Source organism: Camelus bactrianus, chromosome 7 (genome assembly GCF_048773025.1).
Source record: "Camelus bactrianus isolate YW-2024 breed Bactrian camel chromosome 7, ASM4877302v1, whole genome shotgun sequence".
In the NCBI taxonomy this organism is placed as follows: domain Eukaryota; kingdom Metazoa; phylum Chordata; class Mammalia; order Artiodactyla; family Camelidae; genus Camelus; species Camelus bactrianus.
The window spans coordinates 26,387,726-26,407,113 of NC_133545.1; the positions used below are offsets into that span (position 1 = coordinate 26,387,726).

Consider the following 19,388-nt stretch of genomic DNA (forward strand, 5'->3'; position numbering starts at 1 on the left):
AGCATAAAGATTTACCAAACCAGTTCAAGTTTAAAAGGTCAGGGCCTTTTAACCAAAGAGCAGAGTGATTAATCAGCTCCCTCAGCTAGTTGGTCTTTAGCACAACCTCAGAGATGTCAAGGAGTTGCCAAATGTTCACTGAAAAATGGACACGCTGTCCCTTTCGAATGGGCCTGATGCCAAGAGGGCAAAGTACGAATCTGCAAACAACACAAGAGCAGGACATGCTATTGGGTCAGTGAGCTTGGTCTAGCTTCTCCCGAAGACAAGAAGAAAAAGTGAATCTCCCAGAGCTCACACTCACCCTCATACCCCAGTGCTACCAGCCTACAACGACCTGGCCGGGCAGGAAGCACTTCCCGGTTTATAGCCCAGGCACATCCATAAGCATACTTCTTAGTTTTCAAGATACGCCAAGTAGAAGGAAGAGTTACGTAGTTTCCAACCAACAGGCGATAATAAGCAGCAGATCTTTTTTCCCATTTTCAAGGAAATGAAGCAAGGCTGTGCTTTCATTTTCCCAAAACTTCCATTTGATTGTGACTGTGGTTAGTTCATTCAGAGGTTTATGGCTCGCCGGCAGAGTGATCGATTTCATGGATTGGTCAGACTGAGCAGGTTATCACTGCATTTGCGTGATTCAGCAGTTTCCACGAGGTTCTGACTGGTCTACAATGGTGTCTAAAATTCTTATCAAAAAAATTACTATTTGGGGTTGAAGTATTTCAAGTGAAAAAAAGGTATACTTGAGAGAGGAAAATAGAGCAGAGCTAACTGATTGATCATGTTAGCAATCTCTGGAGAGCAGAGAAAGATCGGAGAAACTGTGAGAACTGGGATTCAAGGAAACATGAATATTCCCTTACTTTGAAATGAATCATTTAGGCAAAATCATTAGTTCTGCATAAAGAAGTCCATGAGCTTTACTATAACCAACCAATCAATATTTATCCAAAACCTGTAATAATAGACATCTACTGTTTCCGTCTGTCCAATCTCTCTTTCTTCCTTTGGGGATCTGTTCTCCTGTCTCCATACAGATCCGGTGGAGCTGCCAATCCCAGCTTCCCGCCTCTTCCACCCACCCTTGGCTGTTATGGGCTGAATTGTGTCCCCTCAAAATTCATGTTGAGTCCCTCACCCTCAAGACCTTAGAATATGACTGTATTTGGACAAGTCTTTAAAGAGATGATTAAGCTAAATGAGGTTATCAGGGTAAAGGCCAGAAGAGGAGAGGGCAGTAAACATGGCTTTGAAGGGACAGTGAAGGGAGGAGCTTGGCTTGAGCAAAGAGGTAGGTTGGGGAACAGTGAGAGACCAGGGAGAAATGGGGCTGGCCTCCGCCGTAAGGGGGCCCTGAATACCACCCAGAGGCATTTGGAGCAGCGAAGTGGTTACGAAAGTAGTTTCCAGACTCCTCCTGGCTGTCAGCAGATACCATTTGTTAGACATGTGACCCTGAACTTTTTACTTAATTTCTCTACACTTGAGTAAATAAGGAATAATAATGATGTCTTCCCTCATGGAGACATTGTGGGTATTAAATGAATTAATATATGTAGGTCTACATGTAAGTATGTATTTTTAAAACAAAACACATTATTGTTAATATATATTTTACATAGATATTGTATTAATGGGTAAAATACATAATAATATAAAATATATAATATATGTGTATATTGGGGTTACTCTTCTTCCTTTTATTTTTAACTCAGCAGTATGTTGTGAATATTTTTCTATGCCAATATATGTAGATCTCCATTATTTTTGATGTCTTGATAGTTTTCCAACAATAAATATACCATGCCTTGTTCACACTTGGAATTGCATAGCACTTTTGTATATAAAAATTGTACATGAACAGGGAAGTATGGAAAATTATTAATGTCACTAAGTTCACATTTTCCTTTCCTTTTGTTTATCTCCATTTTCTATTCTTTTCATAACAAATGTATCTCATCAGTGCAATAAAGGCACAATAAAAGGGAAAGGTAAAAAGAGTGAAAAATGCATGTGTGGTCATTTTAAACTTTGATTTCTATTTTCATTAACTTCCTTTTCATGGGTGGCCAAAAACCTAAACAGGATACAGGAAAGAAAGAGAACATCCTGATAACTCTCATGCTTGATAAATAGAATCACAAAGGTATTTTTCCACCCCCACTGACCACTGACTGCTGTTCATGCTTTCTATTCTAAAGTTCCTTATCCAGAATCCCGATTCCCAGGCTGAGCTCTCGACAGCTTTTTAGGGTCCAGTAGGTGTCAGGAGGGGCTTCCAGGGCCACCAGGAGGAAGAAAATAAAGGGCAAAGGAGAGGGCAAAGAGAGGAGGATCCTACCCTTTTTCGATCAAAGCAATTTCATTTCTTCCTATATTAAATAGGGCTTCTGAGGTTGGGTTGGTTTTTTTTTCACTTTCAGGATTTTGGGGTTTTTTTTAAAGGTTTAAAGAAGAAAAGTAATCCACCTGACGTCCTCTGCAGTCGGATCAATGCTCTTCCTTTCTGATTTAGGTTTTCTGGCCACATCTCAGACACCTTCACTTCCTTTCACAGGAGCCACGGAGAAAAACCGTGGAAGCACAACAGTCAGCAAGAAGTATTGGATTTATTTCCCCTGTCCCAAATGCAGAACCATTAAGATGAAGAAAACTGCCCAGAGAGCTAATCTATAAGAAGTCAGAACACATCACGGCATAAGTAAAGAGAGGCACCTCTCACCATTATCTTCCTACTTCATCCTCTGGCGGTCAGCCCTGAGCCCCTCCTCTAGAGAAATGGTGAACACATATTTTAAAGGCTTTATTGAAATGGTAGAAAAATGCAAGCCTGACAATGAGAAGTCCACATCCATCTGCAGCCTGCGTGAATGAGGATAAGCAACAATGTGAGATAGTGTGAAGTTTGTTCTTTTCAGACAGCAGTCAGGTGAGCAGTCTCTTGGCTGCAACGGCCATCACCTAGAAGATGGTACTGCATCATGTCATCTATTGGTATCTTTGTGCCTGTGTGTGTAGCGTGATAAGTTCTCTAGTCCTTTCAATAGAGCAAGTACCTTATTACTCAAAATGGGTAATTGTATCTTGGAGGAAGGAAACAGTATTTTTCACTTCTCCTGCCCCGTTCTCTGCCCCATAGCACCAACTCACCATTGAGCTTGCAGTGGGTAAGGGGAAAAATCCACCCCAGCATTGTCAAAACCCCCTGAGGATCAGCAGGGCTCCCCTTCCACAACTCTAACCCCCTCCATTAAATGCATCCTCTCCAGTCTTTCATCTAAAAATGTTAGTGTAGTGACCATGAGCTGAGCTTGAGAAGTGAAAAATCATGTCCTGACCTCAGGGAGACTCAGTTCTTGAAGGAAGGCAAACACATACACATCCAACTAAGACACACGGCAACTCGGCAGTAACGGAAACTTTCACACGTACAACAGGAACAAAGAGGAAAGAAAGTGCAAATCTATCCCAGCAAATCAGGTAGACCTCCCTTGGCTGACACTCCTGAGTCACAACAGTTTAGATTTTCAATATGAAATACACATGCAAAGAGGTTCCTAGTAATTATCCCTGGGTTGATAAATTCAAGATATTTAGTTTCTTCTTTGCATTTTCTTCATTTTAAAAACAATATGCTCAACTTGGAAGGAATGTGTCCTTTTCTCACCACTGGACATTTCTGAGACCTACAGCTGAATGACAGATTTAAGCTCCTGGCATCTAACTTGTTTAGCCCAACCGGTAGTTGCCGAAAACTGCAGGAGACAATCTTTTTACAAACCACACCCAAACCATCAGCACGCTCTGCAGGCTTTTCTTTTGACCTACATTCTGAACATGGAGGAGAGGGTCTTCTCTACCTGTATTGAATTGAAAACAGCATTAAGAACTACAATTTACTTCCATCAGCCTTAGAATACATGGAAATTCCGCCTGTATTTTCTATACTACAAGTGCTAGGAGTAGTTATTAAGTATATTAGTGGGAAATTAGGAGAGGTTGCTTCAGGGGTCACCAGCCAGTTTGTTGGTGGTGGTGGTTGAGCTGACAATTGCAGGAGTACTGTGATTTTTTTCCATTTCAGCAAGCGAGGAAGACATCCTCGGAAAAGAGAACAGCAAACTTGTGTGATGTTCACCAGTGTTTGTTGTGTGGGAGCAGAGAAGTTAGACTGTGGTGATTTTTCTTAATTGATGGCTTAAGAGCTTGAGTGGAAGGAAAATACAGATGCCTGCAAGGAAATACTACAAGTGGCAGACTGGGTGGTCCAGGTTTGGTAGGAGAGAAATTATGGCCCCCCAAAAATGGCTGATGGACTTGGAGAAAGTAGCAGAATTAAGAGCACCAGAAGTGTCACCCGAGGTTCCAGGCTCAGAGGCACTGAAGGAGGGCAAAGTGGTGGATGAGCTTAAGCTCTCAAAGATGGAGTACTGTTGCAATGCCAGTTACTGAGCAAGGCGACAGGAGTGGGAGGCTGAAGTCAGCGAGAAATAAGGTCAAGGATTTGCTGAGATCCAGGAGCTGTGAGGTTAAGATGACAAAAGAGTCATTGTGGGTATCAAAATCCACAGAAATGATGGCAGATTCAAAGTGGACGGGAATAAGTTAACCCGGGGGGGATGTTCTCCTACTGGATTTGTTGAATGATCAGGATGTTGGTGGATGAGAGAAAGAAGAAGTAGCAAAGAGATGTCAACAACCCTGCCCAACTCCAGAGACTGAGATTTTAGTAGAGGACCCAGCTTCCCTGTCCTGAGGGGCCAGCAACGTTAGCATTTGGGAAGGAAAATGAAAGCCAGAGTTACCAAGGGTTTAGGGAAATGCAAACACATGCTAAGGGGGAAGAGCATAGAGAGGTAAGGGGATAAGGAGGTGGGAGAAGAGGGGCCACGGGATGGGATCTGAATCTTAGTGGTAGCCACATTTTACAGGGATGAGAAACAGGAGGGCACTTTAAGTTCCCGACACTGCCACTCTGCCGAGGTCCAGCTGGGTGATGCCACGTGGTGCTGCCTATGCTTTCCTATGTCTTCAACTCCTCTTCTCTTCTTGGAACCCAAATGGCTCATGTTAAAGGGTCTACACATTTGCTGAAAATGTGCTGGTTTCTCTGGTCTCTCAAACTTCTGAATGTGTTACAAATTTTTTATGTCACATACCAAGCCCTTGTGAACATCTGGGTGTGTGACTTCTGGTCTAGATAAAAGTCTCTTCCTGTCTCAAGTCAGAACATCAGAGAACTAGTTACTGGGTCCTCACTGTTTAGTCCCTAGACAGACTGCTGTGAGCAGGCCCAAGAAATTTGTTTTATTTATGGAAGGGATAGGGGAAAAAGATCACTCCAGCTCCAGCCTCGATAATGGACTGGATTATCTGGGGGCAAGAAGGGAAGTGGGAAGTTATGACAGCACATTGGCTTGGACTAACTGGTCATGGTAGAGATGGAGAAAAGCAGATGGATTCTGTTAGCTTTGGGTGTGGAGGGCTGGCTGAGGAACTGAACAGGAATTTGAATGCCCTTCCAGAAATTCCACCAATTAGAAATTCATTGCATTTGCAAACTCCTTTTATAAAAATGCAAATACATCTAAGAGGCTTAGGACTGCGGTGAGGGTGTAATTTAGTTTGAATTAGTTCCATCAGCTTTCTTTCTGTTATCACCTAACTGAAGTCAGTCATACTAAAAGGAAGAGAGTTTTACTTGGGGGGAAATGTTTTGCATAAGGGATATAACTGTGTGTGGGATAGGAGGTGAGAATCTTTGGAAAGACAGAAGCAGGAAGGAGCATGCAGAGGACACACAGAAGGAGTGTCGGCATTTGACAGCCAGAGAACCAGCAAACTTGGCCCTCTCTGAAAGTTTGCCTGATTGCCTCACAGAGATGAGTTCCCAGTCTTCTTTTATACTGGGAATCCCATTTCTTGTTCTCTTGTTGGAAGGAGAACATTCCTTCCAGTTGTAGCAGAGGGGAGGGAAAAATGAAATCAGTAAAAATCCTCAAAATGCATTAAGCATTGACAATTTCCACGTGGCTTTGTTTAAATTCAAGCTAGGCTACCTGATGGCCTGACAATATTTCACTGATATCATAAGCTGCACAGGAATTTTTAGACCTGGCATATTAAAAAACAATCATCAGTTCCATGTGAGAGAAATAACTAATTTGTGGTCAACATTTAAAAATAAGTTTAATTATGTTATTTTAAAGATCTATTTTATACTCGGTAGTGAATATCTATATTTTTTTAAGGTCCAGTCTTGTTTAGATACAACAAAAGGTATAAATGTTATTTACCATGTTCCTTTTTCTTTATGTACTCATGGGTTACTAAAACGATGAGCACATAGATTCTAAAATGTCCAAAATGCTATCTTTGAGTACAAGTCGGGGTACATTTCAAACTTCACATGAAAGCCAGTGCCCAGAACTAAGATAAAACTACTGGAGAAAATGAGTAATGACCAAACTTTGGCACACTCCTAACCAGGGCTTCTCGATGTTGATCCTGCTATAAAAAAGAACAAGAACAACAACTCACAATCCAAGTAAAACAGTTCCCTCATATTTGGTTTTATAGTTATATTTCAAATATGGGGAAAAAAACTTCTCAAAAAACCAAACTTAATAAAGAGCAACCAAGAGCATTAGCAAAAAGTTTTGGCCGATGAAAAATTATAAAACATTTTTTTTTCTTTCAAAAAGCAAAGCATTAAATGGCAAGATACAGATAAATCTCTGCGGGAGGCAATAAAAATGCCATGGCTTTGTGCCTTTCGATGTGAGTCACAAGTCTAACAGCAGGTACATTCTGTGTGGCTGTGGAACGGAACAGAATGTGTTAGTCTCATATGCTGTCTTCAACACGCCTCTGTCTGCATCGGCTCCTAAGTCTGTTTGTCCTGCCACACTTGCAGGACAGGCAATCATCCCCTCTTTCTTAGCATCCCTGTCTCTACTTACTGCTCAGGATAAAGCCTGGGGCAGCATGTTGTATGGAAACAGGGCAGGGAGGAATCTTGGCACTATTAGTCACTGCCAAATGTTGTATTTTCACAGATTAAAAAAACCTGAAGCACAGCTAGGCTTTAAATCTTGCTCTGAACTATACACTGATCAAGCTTCAGAGCTAGAATCTGTCAGGTATTCACTCTTCTCCGAAACAGCCAGGAGACCCTTCTCCACGGATCTTCCATGTTTTTGCACCGTCTGCAAACACAGGCACTGACGATCTGTCCTGAACTATCTTTTCAAAGATATTTATGCAGCAGATAGCCTTGAAAGAGATGGTCTCTCACTCCAGAGCAAAGAGGAGGTTTTGTCCAGTATAACAAAAACAATGCCTCTCTCTGGGGCAAAGGGCAGGCCTGCTCGCTGTCCATTACAAACTTTCAAACTCCCGAGGCTCAGAGTTCCTCTCCTGAAACGCAAACCACTAAGTATACAAGTGTCACCTAGCCCTCTTCACATCACCCCATGGGAGCCAGGATTCAGTGAACCAGTGCGAACGCTGATAATCTGTCTGCTGCTATTGCTATAAATAATAAAGTCCTTTGTCTCTGACCCAGGAGTCTTCTGCCGTCTCCTATGAAACCGTGGCAGGCTGACTTGTAAGCCTGGAAGTAGGTAAAATCTCAGACCCTTTGACAGAAACATAAAATTGTGCTGATAATCAATCATATAAAGAGAGAAAATACTGCGAGCCTGTTGCTTGACTTTTCAAAAGTAGGATGATCCAGTTTTCGAGCACTATATGTTGGTATAATATCTTATATGCATCATTCTTCAAATTATACACACACATATGCATACCAGTAGAATATACTTTATGTTTAAAATTAAATCTGTGAAATGAGTCTCACCATCCTCGTTTTTTGGATTAAAAAAGTAAAACAAAACAAAACAAAAAAACCAACAGCAGCCTGAATTTAACTCACACAGCTAATAGGTGGCGGAGCTAAAATCTGATTTGAAAATTTATGTTTTGCCTGTCTCGAAATGCAACCCAGCTCAAAATGCCATGGGCCACTTTGACTTGAAGTGAAATGGATAAAGTATATAGTATTATGTTTAGTTTTACTATCTTATCTTTTTAATAGTAACTTGCCTTTTAAAAAATATTTAGGTACCAGCATGATTCTATCTAATCTGTATTCAATACCAAATATTCAGTATTCACAACAAATAACATGTTTTTAATCTTGTGAATACTGAGTTTGTATTATATGCTGTGTTTTCATAGCAAAAGTCTACAGCATAAGCGATTGTTTATAAAGCTTATATCAGAAAACAGTGTTGTAGACATACTCCTTTAAAGCTACATATCTAAGAAAATTATCTTCAGCTGCAGAAAGATAACATTACAAGAGAAATAATTCCACTTAAAAGGCTGTGTATTCTGTGAAATTATCTTGTTAATCACAGAGAAGAATAGAAGATTAACAAACTGGGCAGAGTTAGGAAGGGACTACGTATGTCTAGAACTTGCAGATATTCTTGAGAATAAAAAATACCTGAAGCAAAAAAAAAGACAGGAAAAAAAAGCTTTTTAAGGTTATGGAAGCAAAACGTAAATTTAGGTAAGAGTTGCTTCGGGAATTTTTTAAAACTGCTAATCCATTTCTGGCTATAAACAGGCTTTCATTCTTACAATCTTATTCTGCAAACTCCAAGGCTCATCAATCATTTTGAAATGTAAACAGCAAAAAAGAAAAACATGCTTTAAAAGTAGGCAGGCTCCATTCCAAATGTTAAACAAATATTTTCCAAATTGCCTTAATTAAAGGATTTCCAGATACTTATGAATAATGCCTTAATGGAAATAATTATTTACTTGCTTCTCATGAAAACATTACTTTTTTCATAAAATAAAAAACTATCCAGCTAAGATTTACAAAAACAAAACAAAGATTATGGAGTCAGTTACAACTGTCCTGTAAAACAATAACCACAGAACCAGGAATAAACAGCTATTATTTATTTAAAACAAGTATCTTAAACTGAAATTTTAATTGCTGACTTATGTTCATTTTAATTTAATCCTTGGTAAATGACAGTAGAAGACCATAGTCTTAACACTGGGACATACCAATGTGGTTAACATTTGGTGGGGAAGCCGAAACCCCATGGAAAAGCCAATGGGTTAAGATATCAGTTTTCTGATTCGACTTGGGACACAAATTAATTTTTTAAAAAACATTATGAAAACTATGTGGATCTAAATTTTAATTATATAGTGAAATACTTTCCAGGGGCATAAGCTGTTAAACATTAAATGGGTTTTAAACTAGAAATGTGAGGAACCCTGTCACTGATGGGTTTTAAAGTAGGCTATAATTTCCTCTATGAAGATACATCCGCTATCTGATGTTTTCTTTCCACTGTGGGAATCTATGAGGAAGTGAGATGGTAATTTTTGTCCCAACTTTCTATCAAGACTAACTGAGATATTTTCAGAAGGAAGAAACATGTTTGCTGGGATCAGAATCACTTAATCATAAACAAATACATTTTTTAAAAACTTCGAGTTTTATCTAATTAAGAAATACTAGGATAATTGCTTTTAAAATAAAGCAGCAATTATTTCTGAAGACAAATATGTAGTAAGAAAAGGAACATTCATCTAGAAAGTGAGAAGGCAGGACTTAAAGAAAGAATATCAGTGTTACGTGTTATTCCTTATTATCAAGGTCTTTCTTCCCACTGGCAAAAGCTTGTGGATTCTGGAAGATTTGTGAAAGTGATAAACAAAGGAGCTTAGTAGACTGAGCTGAGATCTCCTTATTTGGTGCCTACTGAGGAAGCCTACATATTTCACAGGTTTATGCATAAAGACACAAACGGAAGATTACCTGGAAATCTTCTAATTATTTGACATAATCCTTCCTTTCTGCAAAGGTGATGCTGTATTTCTGGTAATATGTTTACCTGAAAGGAATGAAAAAGATTCTAGTGAGTTATGCGTTCATAAATGCTACAGCAAAGAAAACACAAACAGCCCGAAGGGTACAGGTGTGAAGCACTGTCCACACCATTCACCCCCTACCTTCAAATCTCTGTAAGTCAGCATTCAAATCCAGAATAATAAAGCGGCTTATTTGATAACATAAAATAAAAACTTGCTCTTAGAAATCTTCAAAATATTTGGGAACACTTTTTAAAACTTTGATATATTTCAAAGCCGTGATACTCGCTAGAAAAAAAAAGGAATAATTTATGTCACGATGGCAAATGGAGGAAGACGACTAACTTGATAGTTGCAAATTTTGCCTTGGCAAAAAAAATAGCACTTAACATACCTCAAAGTCAACTAAACTCCAAAGTTCCAAAGCCCCTCAATGACTTGAATCACAAACATCTAAGTGGTAATTTAGTTCTAAAACTGTTAGCATTTATAGCTTTCAAGTCATACTGAGGGCATTATTCCTTCCAAATATAAAACCCAGTCACCACAAAACTCTATTTGAACAAAAATCTGTTCTTAGGAAGCTTCATAAGTGTTATCATAAATTCAAATATATTTTTTCATTTATAAAGAAGAGATACAAAACAAGCTTGATTCTCTCCTTTTTTGAATCTACAGATTAAGCCAGCAATTCTCAACTAATTCCCTCAAAAAATGCCAAATATGGTAACGCCTTGTTAAAACCAACAGAAAGAGATGAGTGTAAATCAGCTTGAAAATTAGATGCATTTTTGAGCAATTATTGATTATTTTCAAATCAATCCACTCTACACTAATACCATATTAGAGCTTCTTTACTGTGGCCTGCTGGCACGACTTGATAAAAAGAACTCAGCTAGAGAAAAGAGAAGGAACCAGAAACATGGGTTGTAGTCCCACTTCTGGTACGTAACAGAATCAGAACCTTGAGCACGTCACTTTGCTTCTCTTTTTCAATTTCTCCATTTGTAAAATGGAGACTTCGGTCTCTAAGTTCCACCTCTGCCCTGAGCTTTGATCAATTCAATAATTCAATCAGAAGTAGTTTTTAAAAAATGATTCATTTACAGTGCTTTGAAACAGTTCATGGATTAAAAATTCTCTAACCCTGGCACTCTTGTTAACTCTATCCATATATTCAGCACACTGTAAACTTTCAACACAGGTCATCTATGAATAAAGCCAGGCTTTAGCAGAATCCACTCTTGTGAATCTGGGAATTGAGAAAAGGCTATAAAAATAGCACACTTTAGATTTTAGGGATGTTTACATTTCTCAGATTCAAAAGTGAGAAAGTTCGGAGACTAAATGTAGGAAAAGAAGAAGGCCTTTCACAGAGTCCTGAAGTTTTAAATTCAGAATCCCTAAGACAGGCTGGAGGGAGGGGACAGAGCACTGCAAAATTATGGGGAACCCACCATAGAGATTTGGGGGTTTTTTTGCTATTATTATTAACACACAGGGCACTTCTCTAAATTAAATTGTGAAAGGCTTTAAAGGTCAATAAACTGGAACCATTTTCCACCACGTAAGGCAAGATCACTCAGTTGCTGTTGATGAAATAGAATCTCTAACAACAGGAGGACCAAGAAAGAGAACCAGCATTAGGTGAGCAGCAGGTGAGGCTACTGACCCAGGTCCTGCTTACAACCCTCTCCGACTTCTTGGGCTCAGAGCAAACGTGCCGCCATTGCAGATGCTTAGAGCATCCCTGTTATGCCGTCCTGACCTCTACAAACTGAAAGGAAGAGCAGAGCCCTGGTAAAATGGGTAGCAGTAACTGAACCAAAGGGCCAGAAGAATTTGTGTAGATGCTGCAAAGACAGAGTGCAGCTTGCACAGATTCCAGATTGGCGGGTAGTTGCTGTGTCATATTAGAGAGATGGATGAGTTTTCACATGAGACCTGGGTCAGAAGGATGAACTGACTCAGGGTCAACAAAGCACTTGCTTGAAAAGGCCAGAGCCAAGCCAAAGGAAGCAACTGCTCTCCCTTTCCCACCCGCCATCCAATGACCTCTTCCCCTGCTCTTTCCTCCAAAGCACAGCCTTGGAATTCACAGAGTCGAAGAAGATGACATGACCGTGGTGACACATGACACTAGAAATATTGTCTCCCTTCTACTCTGGAACCGAGCACCAAACTAAGCAGTTAAACTGAATAACTTGGCACAAAGAACTAAACACATGCAAGGGCTATGGGTCCTACAGCTGTGGTAAATCAACTTTATTATACGTGTTTTAAATTTTTAATTATTAAGCCTAATAATATTCTTCAATATCTTAGTGTTTTTATTCTTATTTTTCACATACCTCATAAAATATGTAAGATTTGCATTGTTATCAAGTAGAAAATAATCAAAGAAGTTTTAACTAGAATTAGCTGACTTTTATACAATGAGCTTCTCCAGATTAATACTGCAATAATTATTGTTTACTAGGATTTTATTCCGGGCAGTTTTAGGCTCATAGCAAAATTGAGAGGAAGATACAGAGATTTCCCATTTATCCACTGCCCCCCTACTACCACACACACCCTCCTCCATTATCCCCCAGCAGAGGGGTACATTTGTTACAATTGATGAACCCACATTGACACATCATTACCACTCAAATAGTCATTTTTAAATATATACCAATATAGTAACATAATATATTTGTATTAAGTTTGAATGCATCGAATTGAGTATATAGAGTCTGTAAATGTGTGTGTGTTATAGAGACCGCTGTTTTTCTTGGTATAAAACCTTTCATATCTTTGAAAAGATTAGAATGCATCTGAAAAAAATGATAATGGCATTTGAGCCCCGGAACATTTCTGAGATCAAACTGGGAGAAAGGAAACGTGCATTTAGGAAGATTTCAATCCTAACGTACTTTCTAGAATCCTAATCTGGGGTAATCTGCATCTAAACTGTTTTCATTACATATAATTCTTATTTTGAGACATAGTTAATCAATAAGAGCAACAGTAAAAATATTATTTATAAACATTCAGAAAGTGTTGTAATAAATCAAAAAAACTAAGATGGCAGTAATACCATTAACTCATTAAGGAGAGGAGACATTTGAATTTGGGCTATTTATAAAGTGTAAGAGGGCACCCAGGGATTTTTTTGTTGTTGTTACTCATGAACATGGAGAGGGACACACACTTCACATTGCATCATAGGGAACTTTCCTTCATTAGGTCTGTACAGATGTTCACATCTTTTATTTTATCAAAAATCAGATCTCTGACAACTGTTTAGTACCATCCATTGGGAAGAGAATTAATGGCAAGAAGAGAACCAGTTAAAAGAAAAAAAGTATTTTTATCCCCTATGTCTCTCATGTGCATTTATCACTCCACCATATTCATCTGACAATGGCCTCGCATGCTCCAAAATATGAGCCAGTTCAGTCCTTCTCAGTACTCCAAGCACTAAAAACAGCATCCTGGATTCAGGGACTGCTAATCCTACAAACATTTAGAACTAGAAGTGAAATCTCTCTGCTCTTGAAACACTAGGACCTGTCTGTGAGAGGTGAGAGAGAGAGCCCCTCTTACTAAACTTGGTGGCACCCCGTTCATGGACCTCACTTCACTTTTACACCCCATGGACCAACACGCTTTTAAATTCCTGGTACTCTCCTCCTGACTGGAGAGACTCCGGGCCTTTCATCTTCTATAACAGATCTCATGATCGTTTTCATTAAACACTTAAATTCCAAAGCTCTGAAGTGGTCAGTAATCCTTATTTGAGCAGGTGCCCTTTCTCTGTTCATTCCAAGGTCACTGACAATTCTACAACATCCCCAACAAATCTGAAGCAACTTCTGTTTTGAATAGTTACGTTCACATAAGTAAGTACATGGCTCAAAACACTTCAAATTATTCATGCTCCAAACTGACAGTTATCTAATATGCGCCATTTAGAATTTATGTATTCCTTAGGAATATTCATTAGAATAGGCTGTAAGTGCAGTGGCTAAATATTTATTTAGAAAGATGCTGTAGTGATACGGTTAAGAAAACAGGATTTAAAGTCAGACTGCCTGAGTGTGAATCCCAGGGGCTTCACTTTTACCCAGGAGGACTCAAGCAATTTTCTTAATCTCTCTGTGCTTCAGTCTCCTCCTATGTAAAGATGGATATAAACAAATATGTAAGCACTCAGAAAGGCACCCACAGGAGCCCCTGGCAGAGTGGAGGGTGGGAATAGAGAGAAGCTGAGCACTTATCTTCCTGGCTTCCTCTCTGCAGGGCCATGATTTGGCAATGGCTGCATTCCTCTATGTGTAGAGCTCCTTTCCAGGGATCGCTCTTTCTTGGCTCCGGCTCTCAGATTTTGCTACACCACTCCTTCTACATGGCCTTCTTCAGACCAAGGATGGTAAAATCTGGTGCTGATGCTGATCCCTGGGGGCCTCTAATCTTTTTGTTTCTCTCATCCTGCCAAACGCTCTGTAAATAGCTCTTTCATTAGTTCCTCTTCAGTTAAATCCTTTTGAGTACGGCATGTGTTTCCTGCTGGGAGGTTGACTGATACACACAGCAAATACTGTCGACTTTATTCTGTAGCTGATGGGAAGCCATGCAAGAGTTTAAGCACAAGGGTAGCCAGGGTAATTCAGCTTTTTATATTTTTCATGCTGATTACTGTGTGCCGGGTGGATTTCAGGGGCAAAATACTTGCTTCAGAAAAATCAGTGGGGAGGATTCGGCAATTGCCCTGGCCAGATATGGGGAATGACCAGAATAAAGGTAGTAAGTGTGGAAAGTAGGTAAGATATTAAAGAACTATTTACAAGTTAGTATTCGTGATGGATAGGATGCAGATGACATGGGAGAGGAAGGGCTCGAAGGTGAAGGCCAGACTGCTATCTTAGGAAGTGACAGAGTGGTTAATCATGCTTACAACCAACAGAATGGTCCTGCAGAGCTACTAACAGGAAGAGCAGAAGTGAATTCACCGGGGGAAACAATGAATTCAATTTCTCTGGGTTGAGTGTGAGGTGTCTGGGTGACGTGGAACTGGAGATGCTCAGCAGGCAGTTATATCTTGCAAGGCTGAAGCCTGGAAAGTGCTGTGAACTTTAGATGCCGATTTGGGTGTCATCAAGGACAAGTGGTGGTTGAAACTTTCAGGGTGGTGTTGGGGAACAGAGGCGTTTAAAGAACTGACAGAAGAAAGGTGGCTCAGCTCTGAAGAACACAGAAAGGATGGCCAAAGATGTACAAGAAGAACCACAAGAATGTGCTCAGCCCAAGAGAAGAAGGAAGGAGGATTGCACTTGTCAACTGCAGAAATATCAAATGATCGGGGTGGCTTCTATGGTACAATTTTACTACTGAAAAACAGCTATTGGTTTTGACATTTTTCTCACAGATTTTTGAAAGTTATCAAAAATAGAGCATACACAAATTTTCCAGGACAATGGCTAGCATAATGCAGACATTTGATAATTTTTAGTTAATTTTTCTAAAAAACATTTGTAAAAGTCTACACAAAATAGTAAATGTTGGATGCCAATTTTTAAAAGTGAATGAAAAGCTGCATACATTTTGTTATAATTCAGAATATCAATTTAAATTTGAAAAAGTCAAAACAAAGGTCTAGAGAATAAAATCTGTACTACTTTGGATGAACACGTGGCCAGGGTAAGCAACACTCCACAGGCTACATACATCTACAGGAAGTTCGGGGTCCTGCTAGGGGAAACTGGATCCTTATTGGTAGCAGCTGAAGTTGAAGGGGATCATAACAAACAAAACAACGGTGAACACTTTATGGTTAAGTGTAAAAGGCATGGCCATTGAAACTTTCTCCATCCAATGGCTCCAGTTTTTTAAGACTTTTTTTTTTTTTAACATTATGGACCAGGAAATATGGGTATTAACATCCATAGGTCTGATAAAATCTGTGCACACTTTGAAAAAGAATGTTTACCTTTTGATGCAGACCTAAATGGCACATGTCTTCCTTGGATATGCAGGGTTTTCCACCAGCTTTCCTGGAAGACAGGCAAATGAGCAGATCCCAAGAGCCTGAATCACCTAATAGCAAAAGAGTATACAAAAACAAACAATTTTTTATCAGATTTTTAAAGGTACCATTTACTTCTTCAGATTAACAAATATAATTATTTAAATCCTAAAACACAAGTAACAATGATTCTGAAAATACTTAAAAGTCAATATTCAGAGTCACTAAAATTCTACTTTTCTAATTAAGCAGAACTAACATTTTTATATTTAATATTGTATCCTGGGGAAAATGCAATTATCTGAAGCTATATCATAACATTCCTTTTAAAGACTAAAATTAGAATGTTTCAAGTCACTAGTTTTGTAAATTAATAAGGACTTACTGAGACTGAGAAGAAAGCAGATTATGAAGTCCTCTAAGAGATGACAGAGTTGTAAAATCAAATAATGATAAGAAGTTAAAACACTGAAAGTTTTTTCCTGGGCTTCTGTATCACCATTACATTTCAAAGATCTTAAATCAAAAATGCTTTTATAAGATTTCTTACAAAGAAAAAGCTGTGCTAGGTAGAAAAATAAAATTTAATGAGAACTTTAAGATAGGTTTTGTCTACAAGGAATTTGTGTTCTAGTTATAGACAGCAGAGTTGACTTTAAAATATAAAGTATTACATAGTCTAAAGCAAATGATATTTAAGCTACTTCACCAAGAACAAAGTTCTTTGCCAATAAATCATAGTTAACTTGCCAAAATAATCTCAGAAGAGTACATTTTTGCATAATACTTGACCATTTAAAAATGAACATTTATGTAGATATGGATTTATTTTCCCTTATTCTTTTTTGATCTATTTACATAAATTCGTATCAGCACACCTTGCATATAACTGATGCTTTAGAAATATTTGTTAAATAAATGAATAACTAGCCAATGACAGAGTAGTAAATACATTACTTCAGAGACAATATAGAAATAGGCATCTTAAAAACAAACAGACAAAAAGCCCAGAGCCCAGAAAAAAAGAACACGAAATAATGTGAAAAAGAATTGGTACTACTTGGGGCAACTTTCCCCATTTTGGATAGAAATCTAGTTTAGAAAATTAAGCAATTTCTGTACACATGGCATCTTTTGTTGACCAGTCCTAAGATAAATGTTTCTTCGAGTAATTATGTACGCCAGACCTTACAAGTCACCTCCTGCATTAAGTATCAGTTGCTTCTAAAAAGCTAGAAATTATCCAATGCCTCCAAATTCTGTTTTCTTAAAATTTCCTAGAATTTCTCACTTGAGAGCATAATGCTTTGAAAGAAGAGCTTTACAGTTAAAAAAAAAAAAACTAGTTGATGAGGAAGAGTGATCTATGACAATTAGGAATGAAATATCTCTCTCCATGAATCAGATTTTTTCCATTTGACAAGTTCTGTGCTGTTTGAGGTACTGGTTTCTTCTGGAGTCTTGTTGTTAGAAGGGAAACCGCTCTGCCAAACAGAAGGATCAGGAAAACTGAACTCAAGTTAACAGTTGAGCTCTTGTCCTAGAACTCTGTTTGATGTATCCCAAGATGCTGGGAGATAACACAGCTGTTCAAAAGAACAAGGAGAAATGATGCTGGCAATCCAGGAGGTGGGAGAAATCGCATCCAGGTAACAGCCATCAGGCTTTAGGTATCACAGGCTTACCCTGCCCCATGCACCTTCACTTTGAAGGAAACGACTGACAGATTCCTATAGTCAAAACCTCTGTAATGATCCCAGTGCTTTATTCTAAATGTGCACCTGGCATTGTCAGCCACAACCTTTTGATATGGATTCATAAGAGAAAAACACAAAGACTGTTTTCATTTGATATTACTTCTATCCCAGAAAACACCAAAATCCTAGGAGAAACCTCCTGTCATACTATACTCAACTAGATATTTTAAGGAGATAAGAATATGTAGTGAGAGAGAGAGGGATTTCAAATTATGGACTGCATTGTTCGGGTGTTGAAAACAGAGTATGTTTTATATTCCTTTAAGCCTGGAGCATGCCCCCTTCACTAACCAATGCATACACACGATTTCTAGAGCCAATAGACAGAAATATATATTTAAGTCATAAATGTTTGAAACTGGAAACACATTTAAATAATTCAAAGCATTCAATTTATTAAGAGCCTACTCTGAGCAGGACATTACACTAGAAATATGAAAGTAAACAGCAAAACAAAAGGCCAGGCAGTCACTGCCCCTAGAAATCTGTCAGGTACCTAAACATCAAAAAGAATTCAGGGCAACTTGTATAGCATCACACAGCTTCTTGACTCTCATAAGGGTTACCCCCTTCTCTCAAAAATATTTAATTAATATTTTAAATTAAAAATTAGTATTTCAAAAATACCTTATAGTACATCAATTTCCTCTTAAAATGAAGCAAAGTATAATCAAAAATTTTAGGTGCTCTCTTTACATGAGTCTTGCCTAATTCCTGCTACCATGGTCTGAAAAAAGGTTGGTTGTTCCTACTTAGAAATCCTATTGTTACCCTCGCTGAATTTAACGTCAAACTTCCAATGCTCTATTTCCTAGTTAAATTTTTTAGTTATTTTTTTATTCTTATAATTTTTTTACATTTTTATTGAGTTACAGTCATTTTACAATGTTGTGTCAAATTCCAGTGTAGAGCACAATTTTTCAGTTATACATGAACATACATATATTCATTGTCACATTTTTTTTCGCTGTGAGCTACCACAAGATCTTGTATGCATTTCCCTGTGCTATACAATATAATCTTGTTTATCTATTCTGCATATGCCTGTCAGTATCTACAAAATTCTAGTTAAAGCAGACCTTTTCACTTTCTCTTCATTTCTATGTAGAAGTCGACTCCCTTCCCTGAATCCCACAGCCCCTTTTTAATGAAAAAGCTTTATTTGTTTTATGAGTGGAGCTATGAATTCAAGCTTGGTTTAAAAAAACCTCTAAAGCCACACTGAAATCTAGAAACTGGGCAGAGAGAAAAGCACACTCACCAGCGAAATAGATTACAGACAGAAGTCAAAACCTTGGAGCATTTAAGATACAAATTTGTGCCTCAAGAAGATGACAGACAAGTGGATCCTGGGAAGCTCTGGGGCCACACTCGACAAGCTGGAAGCACGACCTCGAGCGGACAAAGCCCAGGGCGTAGAGCAGACACTGCAGGCCACAGGGGGCATCACGCCCGCACCTGGGGTACAACTGGGCTGCACAGATCTTGCTTTGTTTTTGTTTTTAATTTTAGGTATCTGCCAAAACGCAAACGTCAGCACAAGTCACATAAAAACCCAGATTTCAACTTCCATTTGAAAACGCAGAGGTTTTTGGGTCCATGTCCTACAAGGCTGCTCCTGACAGCTGAGGACAGCTTCCCACATCTTCTGAAGTTAACCACAGGGGCCCCGCCTGTTCCCAGCCCTGCCTGGGCTCAGCCTCGAGCAGCAGCCAGCA

General features: G+C 38.8%; 1 protein-coding gene across 5 annotated transcripts in view; it reads right to left on the minus strand.

Moving 5' to 3' along the window:
• The window catches only part of CPED1 (cadherin like and PC-esterase domain containing 1), a 250,328-nt gene that overhangs the window by 181,973 nt on the left and 48,967 nt on the right, over positions 1-19,388 (minus strand). For 4 of the 5 annotated variants that reach the window (XR_006722160.2, XM_045511114.2, XM_010947605.3 and 1 more), the window contains 2 exons: positions 15,878-15,984; positions 9,854-9,929 (listed from right to left, as the gene is read on the minus strand). Coding sequence is in view for 4 of the 5 variants with exons in the window: in XM_045511114.2 (XP_045367070.2) it covers positions 9,854-9,929; positions 15,878-15,984 (183 nt within the window). In the remaining variant the exon portion in view is untranslated. Of the gene's footprint in view, positions 1-9,853; positions 9,930-10,047; positions 10,195-15,877; positions 15,985-19,388 lie in introns of those variants that run through there. The other variant, XM_074367161.1, reaches the window with a different exon arrangement.